General features: G+C 35.9%; 2 protein-coding genes across 2 annotated transcripts; one reads left to right on the forward strand and one right to left on the reverse strand.

The window, feature by feature from the left end:
• Positions 1-15,981: 15,981 nt before the first annotated feature.
• LOC122053505 (ethylene-responsive transcription factor ERF113-like) lies at positions 15,982-17,202 on the reverse strand. The gene is made up of 2 exons (XM_042615561.1): positions 16,731-17,202; positions 15,982-16,642 (listed from the first exon to the last, which is right to left on the reverse strand). Exons 1-2 carry the CDS (start codon positions 16,867-16,869, stop codon positions 16,125-16,127), a joined length of 657 nt encoding a protein of 218 aa, XP_042471495.1. The 5' UTR covers positions 16,870-17,202; the 3' UTR covers positions 15,982-16,124.
• Positions 17,203-22,752: 5,550 nt separating this feature from the next.
• On the forward strand, positions 22,753-23,932 carry LOC122053506. The gene is made up of 2 exons (XM_042615563.1): positions 22,753-23,016; positions 23,449-23,932. Exons 1-2 carry the CDS (start codon positions 22,828-22,830, stop codon positions 23,806-23,808), a joined length of 549 nt encoding a protein of 182 aa, XP_042471497.1. The 5' UTR covers positions 22,753-22,827; the 3' UTR covers positions 23,809-23,932.
• The last annotated feature ends 796 nt before the right edge of the window (positions 23,933-24,728 follow it).

A 24,728-nucleotide genomic window follows, 5' to 3' on the forward strand; every position in this document is an offset into this window, starting at 1 on the left:
CTGAAAGCTCATTGCAACCAAGCCTCATAACATATCTTTATTTTTCGATCAAAATAATTTGAATTAGTGGGGGATTGTTGAGTTTTAATTCAAAATATTCCCATTGTTTTTAATCCCACATTGCTAAGCTAAGAAGCTTAGAAGGCTTTATATATGGAAGTATTCCATGCTAGCTTAGTCAAGTTAAGGAGGACCTACACGCATGCGCGGGCCAAGCCCAAATCAGGTGGTTTCAAAGGGTTCGAGCCAGAAATCCATAAACCGGGCGCGACGCACGCGATTATCGCGCGTAGGGGGGGTGCAAATCCCCAACTCGTGGGCCTCGTGCTTACGGGCGGCCCGGTTCATTTTTGCCTCTGGTCCGGTTTGGTTCTGTCCGCGTGAGGAAAGTAAAGCAGCGTAGTTTTGTCCGCGTGAGGAAGTGAAGCATCGCGATTCTGTCCGCGAGAAAGTGACGCACCCGCACGTGAGAAAGCAAAGCGACGTACGCTTTGGTGCGTACACTGCTTCGAAGTGTATAAATACACTTCCTCTGCTCCTTCTCAATTCACTCCAAAAATAAAAAGCAAAGCATTCCTCTACTTTCTTCTTCTTCTTTCCAAGTTCTGAGGCTTGGTTCTGCGATCTGAGGTTGAGTCCGAGTGCGGCGTTCGTCTTGGAGTGCACCTACGAACGGCGTGAGCGGTTGTCGGATCTTGGGAGGATTTTGCCAAAGAGCCTCTGCACCGTGGGCGACGATCAATTCTCTAAAGACAGTCGGCAAGCCCGACGCTTCGACCGGAGATACACAAATTCCTAACCTTACTCTATTACTGTTTATTGCATGCTCGTCATTTATTGGTGCAATTATTACTGTATTAGTGTAATCAATTTTACTACAGAAGCAACCACCACCGCCTAGACAAAGCCTTTTAAAGAAAGCTAATATTTAATTTCCTTAAATAACTCTAGGTTTAACCAAAAAGAACAATCGAATCACAAATTCGAAAAATAAAATAAAAGAAACACAACTTCGAAACAAATCTGAAAACTCTAGAATCATATGCCTCTTGTGTTTGGTATTTCCAAAAATAACTATACAAAGAAAACTAGTATGATGCAGAAAACAATTACTAGTTATACCTTTCTTTGTAAGCAAATAACCTCTTGATCTTCTACCGTATTCCTCTTCTTATCCCGGACGTTGTGTGGGCAACAATCTACCTCAATGAGAATCCACCTAAGCCACCTTCTTCTCCAAGCAAGATTCGGCCACCACAATTCTCCAAGAGAAGTAGAGGTCCGGCCACCACCACCAAGCTCCAAGGAATGCAAGAAACAAAACCTCCTTTCTCTCCTTCTTCTCCTAGCTAGAACCGGCCACCATCAAGAGCTCCAAGAGGGGATAAAACCGGCCACTAAAGAAGAAGAGAAGAGGAGAGGGAAAACCTCTAGGGTCGGCCACACCAAGGAGAAAAAGAGAGGAAGAAAAGAATAGAGTTAGCACCCATGAAGGCACCTCTACCCCCTCTTTTATAATCCTTGGTCTTGGCAAATAAGGAAAATTTAAATAAAAACTTCCTTATTACTTTGCCATGAAAAGGAAAATTTAATTAATTAAAATTAAAATCCTTTTCACAATTGTAATGGTCGGCCACTTTAATCCCCAAAACAAGGAGAGTTTAATTAACACAAGAATTAAAACTTCCTAATTTGTTTCCGGAAATTTATAAAAAATTTCTCCAATAATTTTTCCCTTCATGGTGGTTTATAAAAAGGAATTTTTATAAATTAAAATCTTTCTTTTAAATATGTGGATAAAAAGAGAGTTATCTCTAAAAATTAAAATCTCTTTCAATCTACAAATAAGAAAAGATATCAAATCTTTTCTTAATCTTTTGTAGAAGCTTTATAAAAGAAATATTTAATTTTAAACTCTCTTTTAAATCATGAACATGGTTAAAAAGGGAAAGTTTTCTTAAAATTAAAATCCACCTTTTAATATACAAATAAGGAAATATTTCAAATCTTTTCTTAATCCTTTGTATAAAGTTATAAAAGGAAAGATTTAAATTTTAAACTCTCTTTTAAAATCATGATATCCACATAAGAAATAATTTTAATAAAAATCTCTTTTTAATATGATGTGGCCGACCACACCAAGCTTGGGTTCAAGCTAGGGTCGGCCACACCAACTCAACTCATCCTATTTACTTGGCCGACCCAAGCTTAGGTTCCAAGCTTGCTTGGCCGACCCCAATAGGATGGGTATAAAGGTGGGTAAGAAGTGGGTATGTGGTGGGTATAAATCTCTATATACAAGAGGCTACGATAGGGACCGAGAGGAGGAATTGGTTTTGGTCTCCCGATGAAATTAAGCTTCCCGTGTTCGCCCCGAACACACAACTTAATTTCATCAATAATAATTCATTCCACTAAAAAACTATTATTGAACTACCGCACCAATCCCAAATTATATTTTGGGCTCCTTCTTATTATGAGTGTGTTAGTCTCCCTGTGTTTAAGATGCCTAATGTGCACTACTTAAATGAGTTACTGATAACTCACTTAATTAATATCTTAGTCCGAGAGTAGTACCACTCAACCTTATCATCATGTCGGACTAAGTCCACCTGCAGGGTTTAACATGACAATCTTTTTGAGCTCCTCTTGGGGACATTCTCAACCTAGATAACTAGGATATAGTTTCCCTCTATAATCAACAATACACACTGTAAGTAATATCATTTCCCAACTTATCAGGCCTATTGATTTATCGAGCTAAATCTCACCCTTTGATAAGTTAAAGAAATAAATATTAAATATATGTGCTTGTTATTATATTAGGATTAAGAGTACACACTTCCATAATAACTAAGGTCTAGTTCTTTTATCAAGTCAGTATAAAAAGAACTTACCTTAAATGGTCATACTCAATAGACTTAGAGTATACTAGTGTAATTTATTAGTCAAGATAAACTAATACCTAATTACACTACGACTATTTCAATGGTTTGTTCCTTTCCATTTTAGTCGTGAGCAACTGTTTATAATTCATAAAGAACCGACAACATGATCTTCTGTGTGTGACACCACACACCATGTTATCTACTATATAAATTAATTGAACAATTACATTTAACAAATAAATGTAAATATTGACCAATGTGATTCTTTTATTTCTAAATAAATGTTTATACAAAAGCTAGGCTTTTAGTATACACTCTAACAGGGGCCACATCAGCAGCGATCCAGGCGCTCAAACCAATCCGAGCGCCTGAGAGTAGATAAATAGCTAATCACTTAGCCATTGCGAAGCGGATTAAGGCGACCAACTGGGGGTGCCTAGAATTCACCACATCATCAAACAGTCACTAATACCAGTAAAGTTATAAAAGGAGGCTTGAGGCTCCTGATTAAATCCAACACTTGAATTATACGCGAATACTTTCGCATTTTTATTGTTCGTGATATGCCAATGTCTTGTACAAGGTTTCTCCACCTCCAACTAGTGTCGAAGAAGGAGTCAACTTAAAGGGCTTCATTTGCCTTGGATTAGCAACCTCCCTAATTGCAAACCAAGTAACCATTTTGCCTCATATTTCTTTCGATTATTATATTTATTTTTTATTATCGTAGTTAATGCTGAAAGAAAGAGAAAGGTAGATTCATCTTAATTGCAAGGTTATTCACCCCCCTTTAGTTGGTCGCCAAGGGACCAACAATTGGTATCAGAGTGAGGTTGTTTTAGAAGGACTAACCATCGACCGAAGAAAAGAAGAAGATGGATGGAGCTAGCATTCATACGCCTAAGTTCGAACGGGACTTCGTCCACTAGAAGAGAAAAATGGAGGTATTTTTAAAAATTGACTTTGATATATTACTAACAATAAAGTATGGTTTTGTGGAACCTTGCAATAACAACGGCGACATAAAAGAAGAAGATCATGGGATCAAGAAGGAACAAGGAGAATTCTTGGCCAATGGAAACACAGAGTTCCACTTGTTCAATGTTTTGCCACCTCAAGAGGTCAACTATGTCGGAAGCTACACCTCAGTCAAAAAACTCTTGGAGAAATTCCTAGAGCTCCATGAAGGCTCATCCGAGCAATGCTTACATGACGGGGCATTCTTCGGAGTTAGCTAACAAACTTACGTTTAGAAAAAGGTGAGACGGTGGGTCAACTACACGCGAAGATCAAGGAGCTAATCACTGAACTGATCAATCTCGGCAAAGAGATCACTAACAGGAACTTAGTCCACTGCACCCTCAATGCTTTTCCCAAAACTTTAGAGTGGACCTCGATCATAGATGCTTATTATATATCAAAGGATCTAGAGGTAAGTATGCTAGAAGGTCTATTTTCAACATTAGAATTACATGAATCTAGATGTGCAGATACAAGAAAAGAGTCAAGTCAGAATCTAGCACCGAGAGCCAACAAGAAGGATGAACCTGAGTCAAACTCAAATTTTGATGCAAACCAAAAGCGTGTATACTAAGGAAGTTTAAAAAGTTTTTTTAAATCTAACATATTTAAAGAGATGCAGACTAAGAAAAATCCAAGGAGCAAACGAAAGGTTTAATACTACAAATGTCAGAAAGAATGGTACATCAAAGATGACTGTCCAACACTCAATAAGGAGAAAGACAAAGAAACAATGCGATCTAAGCACGAAAATCTCAAGGCTACCTGGGATAAAAGCTCCTCATCAGAATCTAAGATAGAAACTTATGTTGAACTGTCACTGATGACGAATCATAAAGAATCAAGGTATCGAACAGTAGAAGATATTTAGCTACTATGAAAAATATAAAGCAAAAGTTATCTCATAGGTACCGAACAATAATCCTCTATCACTTAAAACATAATAAATCATACCTTTTTTTGGCCTTTGCAATTGATTTCTTCACAATTTGTTCAATCTTAGATTGTTTCCTCTTTGTGGGTGGATGACCTTGAGATCATACTTTTAATGGAGAGTGAATTGTTTTTGAATTCGATATAGATGCTTCTTTCAGTTGGTCCGCCCTTGAATGATCTATCTAAATAACAATCAATTTTTTCCTTCGCGTCTTTCAAGATTCCACCAAAGTAGAATAATCGTCGTCTTTATTTGCCCCAAGTTGTTGAACCTCTTATATCAATGGAGTGAGAATATTATACTGATGTCTTTCTCCATCACAAATATATTCATCATAAATGTTAGTGATACTTTGATAACCATGCTTAATATCTTTACGCTATTGGTCTATAATATAATTTATAGGAACCTCAATCATCTTCATTTTTATCAATACAGAGATTACATGCCTACATAAAATTCACCGAAACTCAAAAAGACGGCATAGACACTAAACTTGACAATCTAACTCAATATAATGTACCTAAAGGAAGCATCTCTTACAGGGTTTCCATTTTTTCCCAACAAAATTTCTATCACTTCAAATATAAAAGCAGGCCCTTCTTGCCTCACTAGTGAGGTATTGTAAAACAACAACCCTCTTACTTCATCTTGTAACAACTTAAATAAGTTGTTAGTGTAGAAACTTTGAAATTGTCTTTCAATAGGATAAGATTTTAACTAATCATTGTTCTCCCAATTAAAGTCCTCAATTATTTTCATCTAATTCTCATCACATTCATCAATAGTAAGCGAGTTGTAAACAATATTCTTCAATTGTTTCTTTATCATTTTATATTGAGCACAACCACCAAATTTTGCTGACAATTTTTTCATTATATGCCAAAGACACAAGCAATGATGAGATTTCGGAAATACCTCTTCAATAGCAATTGTCATGACGTGGCACTAGTATGTGATTATGGCCTTCGGAGCACGTCTGGGCATACATGTCATCCAAGATTTGAATAACCATATGAATGTTTCTGAATCTTCACTTGATAATAATCCACATCCAAGCAAAATAGATTCATCATGATAATTCACCCCGACAAAAGGAGCAAAGGCATGTCATAACTATTAGTCAAATAAGTTGTATCAAAAGTCGTGACATCAGAAAAGTAATCATACGTAGCCCTATATCTTGCATCTACCCAAAAAACATTTCTTATTCTAGACTCTTCATCTAAATCAAGCACATAAAAGAAGTTTGAGTTCTAACTTTGCATGCAACAAAATAATTACTCAAGGCTTCAGCATCTCCATCCCCTAACCTCAACCTTCTAGCTTTGGAAATATAATTCCTACACTTTCTTGTTGGGATGCATACTATAAGCCTAGCTTTTATATGAACATCTGTTTTGAAATATTTTGAAATGAGAATAACTTTGGTCAAATGTCTGCATTTTATATTTCTCTATATGTCAATGCAGTTGTCTATTTAATTTATATTATAGATAACATGGTGTATGGTGTCACACAGAAGATCATGTTATCGGTTCCTTATAAATTATAAATAGTATCTCACAACCAAGATGGATTGGAACAAACCATTGGAATGGTTGTAGTGTAATTTGGTATTAGTCTGTCTTGACTATAAAATTACACTAGTACACTATGTGTGTATTAAGCAGGACCATTTGAGGTTGTTCGATTTATACTGACTGCATAAAAGAACATAACCTCTGTAATTATGGATGTGCATTCTCTTAATCCCGATATAATAACAAGCACGTATACTTAGTATTTATTTCTTTGACTTATCAATGGGTGAGATTTATTTGTTAAATCAATAGGCCCAATGAGTTGGGAGATAATATCATTTATATGGTGCGTTGTTGATTATAAAAGGAAATTGTGTCCTATTTATTTAGGTTGATGATGTCCCCTTGAGGAGTTCATAAGGATTATCATGTAAACCCTGCAGGTGAAGTTAGTTCGATATGATAATAAGGTTGAGTGGTACTACTCTTGGAGCTAGATGTTAATTAATTGAGTTGTCAGTAATTCATTTAATTAACGGGCATACGATATCTTAAACATAGGGAGATTAACGTACTTATGATAAGAATTAGCCCATATTGTAATATGGAATTGGTGTGGTAGTTCAATAATGATCATTTAGTGGCATGAGTTATTATTGATGAACTTGAGTTGGGTGTTCGGATCGAACACAGGAAGCTCAAGTCCATCAGGAGGCCAAAACCAATTCCTCCTCTCGGTCCCTGTTGTAGCCTCTATAAAGTCTGCATCCACCCATCCATAACCGGATTTGGTTTAACTTAGTTTGGTTTAACTTAACTTGGTTTGGTTTAACTTAACTTGGTTTAGTTTAATTTAACTTGGTTTGTTTTAACATAATTTGTTTAGATTTTTTCTAAATAAAATTTTATTAATTTTTCTTTCCTTGATACCGACGACTAGTCTATAAAAAGGAGTAGGATGTGGCCCATAAAACCTAACTTTCTTAGTCTCCATAATTCCTTCTCTCCTTGTGGTTGCCGCCCCCTCTCCTCCTCCTAGGGCCGGTGGCACAAACCCCTCCTCTCTTCCTCCTTGTGGCCAGCTCCTCTTCTCCACCTAGGGTCGGCTCCTCTTCTCCATCAAGGGTCGGCGGCACTTTCTTATTCTCCAAGGGCCGGCGACACTTCTTTGTTCTCCAAGGGTTGGCGGCACTTCTTGTTCTTGGTGGCCGGAGGCTTGAAGAAAACGAAGAAGAGGAAGGAGAGGAAGAAGAAGAAGAAGATTAGAAGGTACCCCATCCTAGAGACTCCCTTTTGTGGCCGACGGTTTTGGAAGAAAAGAGAAGGAGGATGTTTTGTCTTGGTAGATCGTCGCCCACACGACGTCCAAGAAGAGGAGAGGAATACGGTAGAAGATCAAGAGGTCTTTAGCTATGAAGAAAGATACAACTAGTTCTTTAATTCCGCTGCATATCTAGTTTCATTTTTCTTTGTATCGATTTTGCGTATCAATTTTGAATACCAACATAAAAGACCAGCGATCTTGTAATTCGATCAAGGTGTGATTTGATCATTCAAGAACTTACTTGATTGATCAAATACATGTTTGATCAAATATGCGGGTTGCTAGGAAAAGTTCTGTTCTTGTATAATTTTTTTGTACAGGGAAATTTAAACAGAACAGAATTCTAGCGCCTTCATTTCTCTCATCAAATGACAAATTCTCATATCCTCCATTCTCAACTACGAATGAATGAAAACTTTACTTAAAGTTATTCTTGATTGATTATTTAATTTAAGTTTTCTCTTTGTAATTGAATCCAATAATTTATTACATCTAAATTGTCGTGACTTTCTCGGGCTGAAGACATGATTATGTTTTATCATCATTCCAAATAACAATATTAATCTCAGCTTTGTAATTCGTCTTAGTAGAAGGTGTAGGATCAATTGCACGTGAGGGGAGGGGGGGGGGATCATGTGTACTTTAAAACTTTCTTTTCAGTTTTGAAAATTAGTACGCAGCATAATTAAATCAAACGAAGTAAGAAAACAAAAGTACACAATCGTTTACTTGGTTCAGTGATTCAGAGCCTTTGGTGACTCTTACTATAAGACACAGGTCCCTCCGACCTATTGATGGGTAATCCCCTAAATTTCTCTACTAGTAAACTTCTATAGAGTGATTGAGTACAAAGAATGATATGAGGAAAGTATAATATCCTACACTTTCCTAAGCAATAAAGCAAATAATTGTAAATTAAATTTTACCAACACAATGATGTAGAAGGTGAAATGCTTGTGTGTTGGTGTCGGTCTGCCGACAACGATTGAATGTAAAAGAATAGTTACGCAACAGCAGCATAGCAATATGTACGTAGTTGGAGCAGTCAAATGATGAAAGGATCACATAGAAGTGTTGATCTTTTTCTTAGACATCTAACCTCCTTTTATAGATGAACTTGTTCTTATCAAATCCATTGAATTCTGAATAAACTTTCTGACTTTGGATCTTACGTAAAATTCAGTATAGAAAACTAATTAAATAATTCAGATGTTATCCATTGCTTTGATCCAGTTTGATTTGGATGGATTCAGTCCAATCCAATTCAGTCCGATTCGATTCACTCCATCCACTTGAGGCGCCTCTAATCACTAGTTCGACACAACAATCTTCTGGGGGCCATATATTTTAACTCCGGACTCAGAATCAGGATCTATCAGTAGCCACGAGTGTAAAATTTGAAGATCTGTGTATGTATTTACAACACATAGTTAGAAAAATATATGCACAAATAGCTTATTTATGAGTTAGATCATGTCTTACCAAAACCAAGATCTAGTTATGGACTCAGCTTAAACTTCCAAAATGGATCTAAGCTACACCAGCGCCTATAGTCCCATTGGAACTCATTCTCACTGGATCACTCTCTTCTAATTAACTTACGTCACTTACCATTTACAGTCTCTTGACTTGCCTCTTGACCCACTAGGTCTTTCTGTCGAAATTATACATCTGGACTTTAGCTAATCATCTACAATTGAACATCCTAACTGAACTTCAACCAACTGTCAGGTCATGCAGACCCAACTGGACTTCTTGCCAGAATCATACATCTGGACTTCAGCCCAGTGTTAAGTCCTTTAGACCCGTCAATTTATGCACACTCAGTAAAGAGGTTAAACAAATATAACATCTAACTTTAAATTATTTGTCATTCATCAGAACCTAAGTTCCATCATTAGTGCTTACTGCACCAACAGGTCTATAGTACACAACAATTTTTTCTTGATATACTATTTTACCACTTTTGGCACATCCAAAATAAAAATATTTTTGCTTTCCATCTTCTCCCTTTTTACCACTTAATTTGAAATACTGAAATCACCATTCTGAGCATAGGATTTATAAAAATTATGAATTTCACCTTCAAATGATAAAGTCATTCCAATCTCAGGAATCTTGACTTCATTTAAGCTAGATGGAGTTGGGTCTTGATGTGCATGATTGTTGTTATCTTTTACTTCATTTGAATAACTTTTTCCTTGTTCCATGACTATTTCTTCACCTACATTTATTCAAAAATGAAAGGCAAGTAAGTATTCACCTACATTTATTTTAAAAAAAATAGAAAACAAATTTAAAAAGTGAAGTATCCAAATGAATAGCAAGGAATTGGAGATAAGAAAGGAGGGAGTTGAAATCAAATAAGGAAAAAAGACTTATTCATAGGAGAACCCACAAAAGAAGGACCAACTCCCTAGCCCTTCTAGTTCAACTATAAATATAAAATTGAATCACGCACAAAAGTTTATTATACGGTAAATATAAATTACCTTTGGGCAATGGTGCAAAGTATTTGGTACAACCTTGCTTCACAACCCTAGGTCCTGGAGAGGGCAAGAGGAGAGGGAGGACAAGAGGGTAGGGAGCTGGCTGAAGGAGTCATGAAAGCAGCTTCAGCTAGGGCAAGGGGAAGGAGGAGGGTTTCACCAATATCTTCAAAGAGAAGAAGGAGGGGAGATTTAGGGAAGGGGAGGGATGACTTCACTGCTTGGCTACTCGTTGCTCGTTGGTTGAATCCTTCGCGGGGGAAAAAGGATGGTTCGCCAGGAATTACTGTATAAATGAAGGAGAGGAGCAAATTTAGGGTACGGGAGGACTAAGTTAGGAGAGGATTCGAAGGAGAGGAGATTGGAGATTTAGGGCAGGGCAGGGCAGGAGAAGAGAGAGAGAAAAAGGAGAAAGGAGAGATGCAGCTGAGGTTTGTCTAATTTTTGTGTTGACGTGGATATGTCCATGCAAGAGTCCATGTCGGTCGAGATGGAGTTTTGAGGTGCAAATTTGAGATGTATATCATTTCTCTTTAATCTATTTAAATTAACGACGAAAATAAATTTTCGTCGCTCAATTAGTGAGGAAAATTTAATTCTATTGCTAATTTAGCGATGAAATGTAATTCCTGTCGCTAATGTAGCGACGGAAATTACTTCTTAGATGGGTTTCCTTGTAACACCATAAACCCACTAGACTTGAAATATAATGAGTGCAATTCCAAATGTTTAGGTTCATCAATGGATTTGATTAAAATCTACTGATGGACCTAGGGTATTTAGATTTTTTCAAACTCATAATCACTAGGAAGGATTGGGTAAGCAGAAGGTGGATATGGTGTCAAACCAAAGTTTTGATCAAGGAATAAAGTAGGTTTGTTATGAACTCATATCAGACCCAATGTGAGTCTGATACATACCGTATCAGCTAAACATGGGTCTAGTATCTTAGATACCATGACCAAGGCTTAACTAAAATTTAGCATCACAGTAGGGCACCCCGCAAATTGAATAAGTAATGGAGGACATCATATTGCTGGTGTTGTTCCGTAAATCTTCCCCACACATCGGTGGGCAATATAAATATAATTTTTGTAATAATCTTTTGCTATAAAAGCGTATACTATTTTTTTTACGGTACCAATCAATTTTATAGTAGTAAATTAATATGCACATCACTAAATCTTCATTTGTCTTCTTCTATCAAATTCAGTCTTGCTTGAAATTTGTCTTCCAACACTGATGCTCTTCAATGCCTCTTCAAGTCACCTCTTGAATCCTTTGAAATCGACTCTTGAATGTATTGCGACAATATTCTCACTTTCTACTTACTCTTTTGTAATCTCACCAAACTGTAGGAAGAGGTATGGTTAGCAGGAAGAGGTTCATGATGGGGTTTGTGTTTATAAGAGTAGGAAGAGGTATGAACAGAGAAAGAGGGTGAGACACATGATGAGATGACGTGCATTCGAATAACAAAAATCACTTTCGAATAAGAATTTCTTAGAATGTGGTTCAGATGCCTTGGAAAATGACATATGGAAAAGGGAGGTTGGTGGAGGAGTAGAAGGGGAATAATACACATTTGACTACATCCTTTGGTAAATACTAAACTATAGTGTGTCTTTTAGTAAATGTCAAATTTTACGTATGCCCTTTTGTAAATTGCTGATGAGAATGCATCCCAGGATGACTTCTAATATTTAAAATTATAACAAATGCTTTCAATAATATATGAAAGTATTTTTGCCACGTCGGCAACATGTCTCAATCATGCAGCTCAATGTAAATATGGGAGTATGCAGCAGACACCTGTCTGTGTGTGTGTATATATATATATATATATATATATATATATATATATATATATATATATATATATATATATATATATAAGTATTAACTCATATATGTAAGTATTATTTAAAATTAATATTGGGCAAGATAGTAATTATCCTACGGACTGATAAGAAGACAAAATTGAGGCGAAAACACGAAATTGAGGCGAAAACCCACCATTCTCTAGGTTTTACTAATTTTTTTTGTTAAGAATAGAAAATAATTTCTCAAACAAATAAACATGTGTTTCTATAGAATTTAAAACCTAAGACTCAAATAAATAAAAGAAATCCTAATATATAGAGTATAGTTCCTATTTTCTAAAAAAAAGAAAAATTATTAACAAACTAATATTCCTAAACGAACTCAAATCTAAAAAAATACAAAAAATAGAAGTTAACAAAAAAATACATAAAACACTAAAATACCTTAAATACCAAAAGAATGAAAATTATTAAAAATAATAATAATAATTTTTTGAATCCTCATGTATCAATCATCCTGGATTGAAAAAAATTTATCCTCAAATTTAGAATAATTTGAGATGGTAGCTCAAGAGAAATATCATCGGGCACCAAATCGACAAAATATATAACAATTTTTCGAACTTCTTTGGACCAAGTAGTGAACATGCGATATTGGATGCTTCTTTTAGGGTTTTTTTTTTTTTTTTTTGAATTTGTGGCTCAAAACCCATATCCAGCATTTCATTATCAGTAAAATTTCCTTCATTTGGATCGTCCTCATATATCATAGATATCCTTGGCAACATTCTTTACAAGTTGGTATGAGTCTGGAGGAATTCTGGTGTCATTCAAAAGGTCTACAACATGGCTAGTGGCAGCTGCTGCCCCCACTTCGTAGTACACGTAAAAAATACAACATTAATGAAAACTTTCTTTTTAAGAATTTTTCCATCGATATCTCCTCCTCGAGAATGCTTTTTGTAAAGAATATACTTTTCGTGGCCCAAGGTCAGAAACAAACTATAGAGGATAAAAAAGCCATTCATTTTTTTTTTATTAAAAGCAAAAGCTTCCTGATGGCACCCAGCTAGCTTATAGAGCTCTGGAAGTAGCTCAACTGCCATACTAACGGTTTCCTATAACTTCTGCTCAACTGAAAAATTTGGCATGGTTGGAACATTTTTTCCACAGGATCAAGGACGCTGCTATATTCCATGTTGGCCCGACGAATTAATGGGGACACTAAGGGTAAATGTATTTATCTTTTGCCACCAAAGATGCTGCTACATTCCGGAGCAGCTTCAGCAACTTAGTTTACGTAATGACATGGACTTCAGATAGATGGCTTCAAGTACAAGACTGGCTGCATGTGTTGCATATGTACAAATTCACCATGCGATCTATTCCTCTTTGAAGGAGGCTTCTCATCACTAGAACTTCGTAATCACTGAATAGCATCTCGAAGGTCTATTCCATCGAATACCCGAACAGCAGATTCAATATTACCTCTTTGATATTCAAGTCTTCCCATGAGTGTTCAAAGAGGAAGATCTTCTAGAATAAACAGCACCGTCTTATTATACAGAACATGAATATGAAATAAATAAAGGATCATCATTAAACACTTCGTTCGCTCCGTAATCATCATATATCAGCTCGCTAATCATCTCAGTTTCGACTCCCACATCTTTCTCAATCAACAAGCTCTCACGAATGATTAAAGTCTCAAGGTCATCACCATAAAATATTTTGTCAACTTCTTCCAAATCATCTTTGAATCCATCAAAGAATCTTGGATGTCGAAACTATCATTCTCCATCGCAAAACCTAATCGTTCTTAGAACAAAATTTGAATATACCCAAAAGGAAGAAAGTAATTAAAAGAGATATAACAGAATTATCCAAATTAACCGGATCAAATTACCAAATCAAATCATATTAGTATTTGGATTATTCTAATAATTCTGTTATAATCTTTCATCTTTTTCTTCATCTTCTCTCAATCCTTGATTTTGATTTTTCCTTGTCCATTTTGTGAGCCTTGCAAGTACTTCCACCACACTGGTGCTCGACTCTTGAGTCTGATGGCAATCAACTTCACCTCCATCCGATCTGAAACTTGCTTATAGTCAAAGAACGCTGCACTTTGTTGATCTAATCAATAAAATTCTATCTCTGACATACAAAAAAAATTGAGTAGATTAACTCGAAATCCAAAGTCTCCATGTTGATTCTCTCAATAACGTATCTCACAATTTTCAAGATTTCGCATCGCTAAACGCTGGATTAAATTTACAACTTGCCTTTGTAAATCCCCGATATTGTCTTGGATGCTACGACCATAGTACAAGACTTCCTCAGCCGAAACCTGTCTCGCATGACCACAAGAATCACCATGACAACCTTGCATTAGATCTAATGCTCAGTTTCCTCAAATCGGTGCCTATGAAAGGTGCCTCCAATGTTATGGAAGGCGTCTTCAACAATCAATAAAAGAGGGTCTTGACCAAGGATTCAAAACAACTCATACACACTTCCTCTACAAGCTTCTACGCATTTGTGCGATGTTTCAATTGCTCCGACTTCATCCTGCTACTTTGCTATGGCTACACTCAACTACTGCTGAGAAGTTGTCCAACACTGAGTCTGATTCAATCATCTTCGAAAGTATTGGGTAATGGAAGTTTTATTTTGTACTTAATTTTTGCATAAAAAAAAGTGTAGTGTGTTACACTTGTCCTGACTTTTCGATTGTACTCATTTCCATCTTCCGGCGATTTAAGAAGAGGATTATAGGGAATTATCCATCGATACGATCCGCGGGATCGTGAGTCTTGGAGTAGGAGTTGCCGAAAGCTCTAAACCAACTAACCGATCAAATCTTGCTTGTTTTATTTTCATGTTTAGTTTTCTGCTCCATACTTATTTTGTAAAATCGAAGAAAAATTAAGTTTATAAAAATCACATGATTCACCTCCTCTCTTACGTACACTACAATTCAACAACATCAACCTTAAGATTGTAGTAAAAGGTGGAATCCGTCACTTCAACGGCCCCACACGATCGGTCTCACCATCATCTGTAAGGAGGTAAATCGAAAAACTATAGTTGGCTAATACAGGGGAGGATTTTTTTCCTCAACTTTATAATAACTCTATCCTACACTAGCCAACTCAATCTTACCCCGAGGACAACATTGATCTAGTACTATGACTTAAAATTTCTAAGACATTTGAAAGTAATTATTTCGCAAATTCACTATATTGATACTATAAATGTTAGCAATAGATCCAAATCTACCTTTAGAAAATAATAATATAGAACTCGAATGAATGTTCTAGAATAATAATAATAGGTAATTTGATGTACATAATGAATTACATTAGCCATGACATAGTATAACCAATAAGTTAAATATAAAAGTAACCCAAGTGATGATTATTGGAAGCTCTAATGAGTGTAAAGGTCTTCGGGTAGAACTTGATCTAATTTCTCTAGATAAATGCTTCACTTAGCTCCACACTCACACTGTTTCAATAGATGAAGCTTGTTTTCTCGACCTCTTTATCAAAATCCTCTTGATTAAGAAATCAATAGCATATTTCTAAGGTATTTAAATTAGGCGTCATAATGATTTTGCTACGAGTCCTTTGTGCCTAATGTTAGCTAAGATTTTTTTATGCACACGAATTATAATGTCCCTACAGTTGGAAAAAAAAATTGGTTAAAGTAATAACTTTTAACTTATTGTCTCCATGGTGTAACGTAGACGATGGACACATGACATTTCTAATATAATGATCAGAATTGATTCTCAGGAACTGATGACCTAGGATTTATTCTATCATGTGTCTATGACATGTGTATCTATATGAATCTCTATATTCATGAGACCGATACTAAAAAGACCATTAAAATAACGGATCTATCTTTTTTTTATTATTATTTTTTTTTTTTACTTATTGTACTAAACTACGATAATTAATCTCGCAGAATGTATAAGTACCAACTCAACTCAAGAGAGGAAGTGTGTTAAATCCAAGAAGTAAATTAAAGCGAGTGAGGCATTCAAAGTCAAAGTCAAAACCTGCATTGATTCTCTCTCCTTTATAGGGCTGCTCGAAGTCAAAGTAAACATTCACATTGCCGGTGGCCGCCTCATGTGATCTTTGTCTTTGTCCGGCCGCATTGGACTCGGGGAAGGTGACGCCGACCCAGTGGTTGTCGTAGACAACAAGCTGCTGCCGCCGCCGCTGCTGCTTCCACATTCCACTGAGGGGTTGACCGCCGCAGTGCTCAATTCCAGTTCATCTCCGCCACCCTGAAGGGGTTGAGCGTATCGAAGCGCGTCCGCCTGCAGAGGCGGTGGCGGTCCCGGCGGCGGGTGCACCACGGCACTGCTGCCACCGACCAAGAAGCCTTGAGGATGACGAGAAGTGCTGATCGGGGCCGCTTGGACTCGCTCCGGGAAGTTGAGCTTGGCTTTGGCGCCTTTGAACCGGAGAGCGGCGGCGTCGTAGGCGGCGGCGGCCTCCTCGGCGGTGTCGAAAGTGCCCAGCCACACGCGGCACGCCTTGCGGGGGTCCCTGATCTCCGCCGCCCATTTCCCCCATCTCCTTTGCCTCACGCCCCTGTAACCATACTTCCTAACTCCGCCTACATTCATAAACATATCGATCATATCCCTCCATTATTTATATGCTCTTGATTTTTCTTGCTTTAATTTTAGTTATAGAGCGTGTACCTTGCTGCGATTGAGAGGGCTCGTGTGGTGCGACGGCGACGACGTCGGAGGGTGGCGAGGGGGAGCTAACGACGTGGGCGAGGGCGGAGACGATGGCCGACGTCTCCCAGTCAGCAAAAGCGGATGAGATGCAGTGCATGCGCTGTGGCTCTTGTGCTCCTTCTCCTTCTGATCCTCCTTCCTTGACCTCGATCGGCTGGTCGGAAGGGTCAGAAGGGTCATAAGGATCAGGAGGAAGGGGCCTCTTTCCATGCCGTGGATGATCCACCTTCAATGATGTTAACGAAGACTTCTAATTAATCTAGCTACTAATCACCTATAATAATTCAGAAGAAGAAGGAGGAGGAGGAGGAGGAGGAGGAGGAGGAGGAGGAATTTGTGTAGTGATTTGAGAGGGAGAGGGAGAGGAAGAGGAATTAAGGGGGAGTGGAAGGGTAGTACGTAGGATATTGAAAAGGAACAAGTAATGAGAATGATGGTGTTGATACAATTACAATTGGTGATGGTGGACAGGTTTCCGTTTTATTGGCTACAACCCATTACGCGTTTTTCTTTTCTTGTCATTTTAATATTTCTTTCTAACTAATACATCAGCCGAGTATATAAGAATTATTTGAGGGTGATATAGTCAAAATAATAATAATAATAATAATAATAATAATAAATAAATAAAAATATCAAAAAATATATATATAATTACATGTTGGTGCAATATTCATATATTAAAAAAGTTGGCTTTGATCCAGTGGCATACAGTGGAGATGGATTTTCATCGTACTCTAAATTACAAATTTAAGTAATTAAAACGAACTTAAATTAAAAAATTTTAATCACAACCCTGGGTTCAAGTTGAAAAATATGATCCATGGATTCCTAAAATTTATCTATAATTTAAAGTTTTAATTCCATTTGTGATATCACATCATTTCTTTTGATCTAAATAATCATTTCTAATTAGCAACCTAATAAAATAAAATTTATATTTTACTATTCTTCTTTAATTAATGAAATATGAAAATAAAAAAATAATTTATTCATCTTGGTATGTCATTGCTTTTGAGAAATATAGAAAAGAGAAGATACGAAGAATAAAAAATAAAAGAGAACTTTATCTTTTTCATTAGCAACCTTAATTAATTTTGATGAGTTCAGTAATGATACAAAAACTTTTGCTGTATAATCAAAAAAAGATATCAATTAGAAATCATGCATCTAAAAAGATGAATTATGTATTACGAAATACATGTTCTGATAGGTTTGATTAATTTATAGATATAAATTTATTATTAGATTAGTTAGTTAGATTAGACTTCTAGTATAATAGAATCAGGAAACTTACCTTTTATTAAAAAGGGGAATAAGCCAAAAGTAAAACATAACTATTTTTGGGTGCTAATAAAACACTAAAAAAAATTCCGAGAAGAGGAAAATGATGCGAGAGCTGCTTTTGTTACTGAAAGATGGCAAATGCTATGTTTCTTACTTATTGGAGAAGAGAAGGGGAAAAAAACAAACTGTGTTTGAGAAGGGGGGAAGAAAAAAATTCTAAGTTTATTACCGTTCGAGAAGAAAAGGAGAAGAAACAAATGAACAAGAAGAGAAAGGGAAAAATAAAAAAGAGATAGGTGAAAGGGTGATATATGGTACGACAAGCAGGGGCAGATTCAGTGGTGGGCGGCATCGGCGGTCGCCTCCCCTTGCCGGCGATGGAACCTCTAATATTATAGGGTTCCACTGATAGAGATGGAGGATATCACTCCTTATTTATCATGATCTACCCCTCCATACGTGAATGCTTAGATCCGCCACTGACGATAAGATTGCAACTTGTGCATGGAGAAAAGAAAGAAAAGAAAATGAAATAGAAAGAATTCTCAAAAAATATCTTAATTAATTCATTTTAAATACTCATTTAAATCTTAAATTTAGTTCGCTTGTAACTTAGTCAAATAAACTCTAAATTAATCTCAATCTGAATTAACATAATTTTTATCTCCGCACCTACCCATTATGTTTAATTTGAATCCCTCACTTAGTGTCCAAGATTTAATTTATCCATTTATTATTATATATTTTATTTTTTAAATTCAATACTTAATATATCAAGTAGTAATATTTTTTAATAAAAATGATATCAATAAATAGCTTAGGTCATGATTTTTTTTTTTTAGTTATATGATCAATTTTAATTTTTAATAATAAATAACGATGAATCTATCAAACAAAATGACGATGAAATCATTCAAATATATAATATTTTTTTAGTAGAGAGATGGTCGCACCATTCTTCTCGATCCCTCGTTTATCCCTGGGTCCATGCACCCACATAATTCTTAATTTAAATTGTTCAAAATACCATCGCTTTTATTTGAAAAAAATATATAATTTTAGATTGATTTATTTATTCATTTTTATTCTTTGCCAAAAATATAAAAGCGGTCAAAGCAATAATTTTTGACTTGACCGATCAATTAGACAACGAACATTATGAAACAGACACAGCGAAGCAATTGCTGAAAAGATTGAATAGAGTGCCAAAATATCCGGCCAAATCATATAAAATACAAATTGATTTTGTATATATCTTCCAATTAAATCCGTTGGAGTATGTGGTGAGCGACCTGCACCGCAGGCCAAGTCGCCTTGTCACTCTGTAGGTTGAAGTCCACTTAGTTGACTTTTGATCGGTTTTCTGTCAAATTCTCAGCCATCAAAGTCAACGTACATTTTGATATATTTATATAAAAAAGAAATCTGAATATGTGATCCAGATGTTTATTCCGTTTAGACGAAACGTCAACTCTTTGAGATGCGTAGACCCGGTATCCCGAGCATGGATTCTTTTGTCCGTAAATTACGGATCAAAGGATGATTCATTTTTTTACACCGTTGATTTGAATGGACTCCACCTATTTAAAGGTGAGATTTATCCAAATTAAGGATTCCTATGCAGTGGACCATCTCCTGCGGACTAGAAGATCCCAACTGCGGTATCCCAACCAAAAAAAAAAAAAGAAAGAAAAAATCTCATATTTTTTTAATAAAAAAAATAAAAATGGAGGTAGATAATCTTCGTTAGAGAAATCCAGAGCACAAATTTTAATCATTTTAAAATTTATTTTCAAATTTTTAAATATAAATGAAGTTTTCTTTTAGGCTGCCAGCCCAATTGAATATAAATAGATGTAGCTTCCAGCCCAAATGTTCTTCATCCCACTTAATTTTTTTCCCCTTCCAATTAATTTTGCTTGTGTTAACACTATCGTTTCATTTGAGTAGCTCATAATTCCTCTCAGAGATGTAATTGATAGTTGAATGATAGATTATCATATGAGAATAGAAATTAAATTTTTAAGGAAATAATTTTTTAGAGAATAAAATTTCTCTCATCTAAAGATGTAACTCAATCATCATGAATTACTTCCTTCATTAATTTATTATGAGACCAATTATGAAAGTCGTTTGGGGTAAAGGAATTATTTTTGCCATATGAGTAGCTCATAATTGCACAACAATTTCTCATTTACTTAAAAATATAATTTTGAGAATTCTCACTAAAGTGTATGTAGACATCAATAATTGTCCCAGGACATAACCGAGTTAGTTATCATATGATAGATTTATATAATTGAGTACAAGATAATTGTGGAGTCCGCTCAGATGACTAATTTTACTGTAAGTATCAATAGTTGATGTTAACTAGTAGAGATTGTTTGCTTGTCTTTCTTCACGGGCCATAGTCATAAATGCTTCACGACACTTGAAGAAGAATGTCATTGCATGCCTACAAGAAGCTTCATAATTCTTGTGTTTCTCCTTTTGATAAATTGTCTTAAAACTTCTAATTGTAATTTAAATTTTGCATGTAATTCTCATATTAAAAAAAACTTTATTTCTACTTCTTATATATAAAATTTTATTTACTTCAATTTTTTTTGATAAAAACATCATTACATAATTGACCCTCATTTTTTTTATAAGTACAAAAAATTCAAAATAAGGTACAATTTATTCTAAATTTATTATATTTAAATTAGAATTGAGTATATTTTTTATGAAATTGAGCATGATTTTTTCTCTGCTTATATAATTTTTCCTAAATTTAGTACAATTTTAAAATAATTTAGTATATTTTTCATCGAATTGAGTACCATTTAAATAGAATCTAGTATATATTTTATTCAATTGAGGTAGAAAAAGAATCATGCTCATTTAATAAAAAATATATTAAATTATAGTTTAATGTGCTAAATTTAAGAGGAATTATGCTCATTTTTATATAAAAAATATAAACATTAATTAGGTAAATGTTATATTTAGTTAAGGAGTGGAAATAAAATTTTTTAGATATAAAGATTGTATATAAAATTAAGTTGTGATAGAAAATTTTAAGATAATTTTCCTTTCTTCTTTTATACAATTAAACACTATTCCACCAGCAGTTTGCATGGTTCTTAATGAAAGGGATAATTTATAGTCATCGCTCAAAGAAGTGAAAATCAATATTCCTAACTGTTATATTTAGTTAGGGAGTGGAAATAAAATTTTTTAGATATAAAGATTGTATATAAAATTAAGTTGTGATAGAAAATTTTAAGATAATTTTCCTTTCTTCTTTTATACAATTAAACACTATTCCACCAGCAGTTTGCATGGTTCTTAATGAAAGGGATAATTTATAGTCATCGCTCAAAGAAGTGAAAATCAATGTTCCTAACTGTTATAGACAGTGATTCATCAGTCATCATGAGCATTAAAGCAATACCAGAGCATGTTAGAACATAATCATCCTTGATATTACTTATGCATGAGAAAATTAAAGTAGTAATGCACTGAACCCAGTCTCTATTTCCTTGCTCTTTGTCAGAACCAGAACAGCCAGTGGATCCATGCTCTAAGCCTTTAGTCAAAGGCATTAAAGGCAGAGCAGGATGCTTCATGTCATCTTGTAATTTAGTAAGGCTCCGTTTGATACGTATGATATGATAAAATTATATTTTTTAAAAAAATTTAATCAAGTATTTGGTAAAGTTAATTAAAAATTAGATTATGAATGATTAATGATAAAATTCATAATACTTTATCTAAGAAAAATTATTTATCCTACTTTTTAATCCTATCCTAATCAATTAAATTCTATCATATCATGCCTATCAAGTGAAGCCTAAGGTGAATAAAAATTAGCATGCATGTGACACAAACTCATGGCATTTATGACAAATGGGAGGTCAAGAAAAAATAATAACATTTTATATATATATATATATATATATATATATATTGATATTATAATTATTATATAGTCATAATAACTATAATTTTATAACTGTTATGACTATACAGTTATAGCAAATCTTGTAGTTGGTAAAATATAATATTGATAAAAAATAAATTCTTTATATTACAACAATTCATAGTTGTTACCCAATGACTATTATAACGATGAAATAATTAAGATTCTGTAATTATTATAATATAATATCAATTAATATTGATCCAAAATAATTTATCTATATTGTATCAGGACTATTCATAATTGGTACCACATAATATCAACCAATACTAATCAAAGATGAAATATTTATATTATAGTAACTATTAATTGTTCCTATTATAATATAGTATTATTACTACTAATCAAAGTTAAAATGTTAATATGGAGCATCTTGTAACTATTACAGTAAAGTGAAAAACTAAAGATATTTTTAAAAACAAAAATGTGTTGAGACAGAACGCACGTTATTTTGATAATAAATTTTCTAAAAAAATCTACTTTGATGATTTCAACAAAAAATCTAGGTTTTTTTTTTTGCTTTATTTTTTAAAAAATTGGAGGGAATGAAACACTTTTTTTTTTTGGAGTAGTAGCTAAGTCTTCACATGAAAAAAAATTTCCAACATTTTTTTGTTTGGGTTAATTTGCTTATATATATATATATATATAATATTTTCCTTTTTTAAAAAAAAATTAAAGCTAGACCGCGTCAAAACCGGCATTGCAAACTTTTTTTTTTTCATTTTTATTCTCTCCACCCACCACCATCATCGCATCGGTCCTTCGGTAGTTCCTCTCTCTTCCCCGTTCTCTCTCTCTCTCATGACGACTGCCAACATCGACACGATCGCCGCCTCGCTGCGCGACTGCAGTCTGGCCAGCTCCGGAGGCAACGGGGGAGACCGATCGCCGCAGCACCTCGCCGACTTCATCGCCGCCGGGGAGATCACGTTGGACCTCAACTCCGACTCCGCCCTCCCCTGCCATTGGGAGCAGCGCCTCGACATGCGGGTGCCGTTAACGTTTCCCTCCCTCCATCCCTTCATCATTCCCCTCTTCTTAAATGCTCCAATCATCGACTATAAATGCGCTGACCTTCTCAAAATCCTTTTTTGGAACCGATCTCGCCGTCAAAATCCTTCCTTTGCCCCCTTCTTTCTCCTTCTTGCATCCTCGCCCCGAGTCAACGAGTAGAAGCATCATTAAAACTATGTTCTTGATTTAACATATTGTCATTAATTGGTGTTGTTTCCGTCGATCGACGATAGCAGCAGTTGTGTGTTCTCGATCTCCATTTCGTGCCCTTTTTGATCTATTTCTGCATCTGCTCCACGAAACTGCATTAAAGATTTGATTTTTACAGCGATTTGATAATTAGGCTTCATCCCTCTTCTTGCAACAAAAAATTAATCCTTTTTGTATCGATTTGATTCGATCTTGCAGACGGGTGAAATCTATTACATCAATTGGAAGACCGGTATCAAGGCGACGGCCGACCTGCGCCCTTCCACCTCTGCTGCCGCCGCTCCGGCCTACTCCTCCTCAGACGAAGAAGCAACGTCGGACGAGTACAGCTGCGTCTCGTGCATCGGCAGCGGCGCTTCCTACGACGAGGACGACGACGACCACAGTGACGACTCCTCCAGCGTGTCCTCCGCCTCCCCTCCGCCTCCCGCCCATGTCCTCGTCGCCGCTGGTTGCAAGGGCTGTTTCATGTACTTCATGGTGCCAAAGCATGCCGACGCTTGCCCCAAGTGCGGCGGCGGCGGCCTCCTCCACCTCGGCCTCAATGGCTCCATCTGAAACATCAACTTTCCCCACCAAGTTCGATTTTTTTTTTCCTCCGCATCATCGATATGTAAAAACCATTATAATCATTGCGGTATCACCTCCTGCTTTTAATCAAATCCATGACTGGTTTCCGACCTCCTCCAACGAATGCAATCTCTAACTAATGCTGCGATATCGCAAAGCCCAATGCTTGATATTTGCAGATGTCCTGCAGTTTGACAGTGGAGCTGTGACCAGACCAGCCCCACCCCCAAGTACAAAAATATTCCCTCACTGTCATCTCGTAGCGAAATTAATGCAACTCTGCAAGCTAATTTCCAGCAGAAGTTCAATTTATTGAGAGTAAAGCAACACATCAAGCGTCGCATGAAAGAAGCTAATGGAGACGCTATCTGAACGTTGAGTAGTAGAGACAAAGTGTGCTTTCCTTGGTTTGGCAGAAAGGAATCTGGTCAGAGGAGAAAGGCATTGAGTGCAGAAACAGATTACTCCACAACACGCGGTCCAAAAACCTGTCCCTCTGTGCAGTTCGACATAGAGAAGCAGAGAGAGAGAGAGAGACAAAAATACGTCCAAACACGTAGCCTGCGCTTTTGCCTCGTGAAAGGAACAGGACTCACGACAGAAGCAACAGTGTCTGCGGCTGAGCCTTCTCTAGTTCTCTTCCATCCTTGGGATGCTTTTGTTAGTTGGTATGGTTCTTCTTCGCACTGTTCACTTTGGTTAATTGGCTCCTCACTCCTCAGGTTATTGTTTTGCATCATGGCCAAATGATGAACTCCTGAGTCTCTAGCTCTTGGAGTCTTGGTCTCTTTTCCCCTCTGTGAGACAAGCCTCTGCCTTCCTTGGCTCTTGCATATGTTACACTCATGGACCCAGCTACCACAGTACACATTAAGCAAGAGCGAAAGTACTTCCGTTCTCTTCCATGG

The sequence above is a fragment of the Zingiber officinale genome, chromosome 3A (assembly GCF_018446385.1).
Source record: "Zingiber officinale cultivar Zhangliang chromosome 3A, Zo_v1.1, whole genome shotgun sequence".
NCBI classification, from domain to species: domain Eukaryota; kingdom Viridiplantae; phylum Streptophyta; class Magnoliopsida; order Zingiberales; family Zingiberaceae; genus Zingiber; species Zingiber officinale.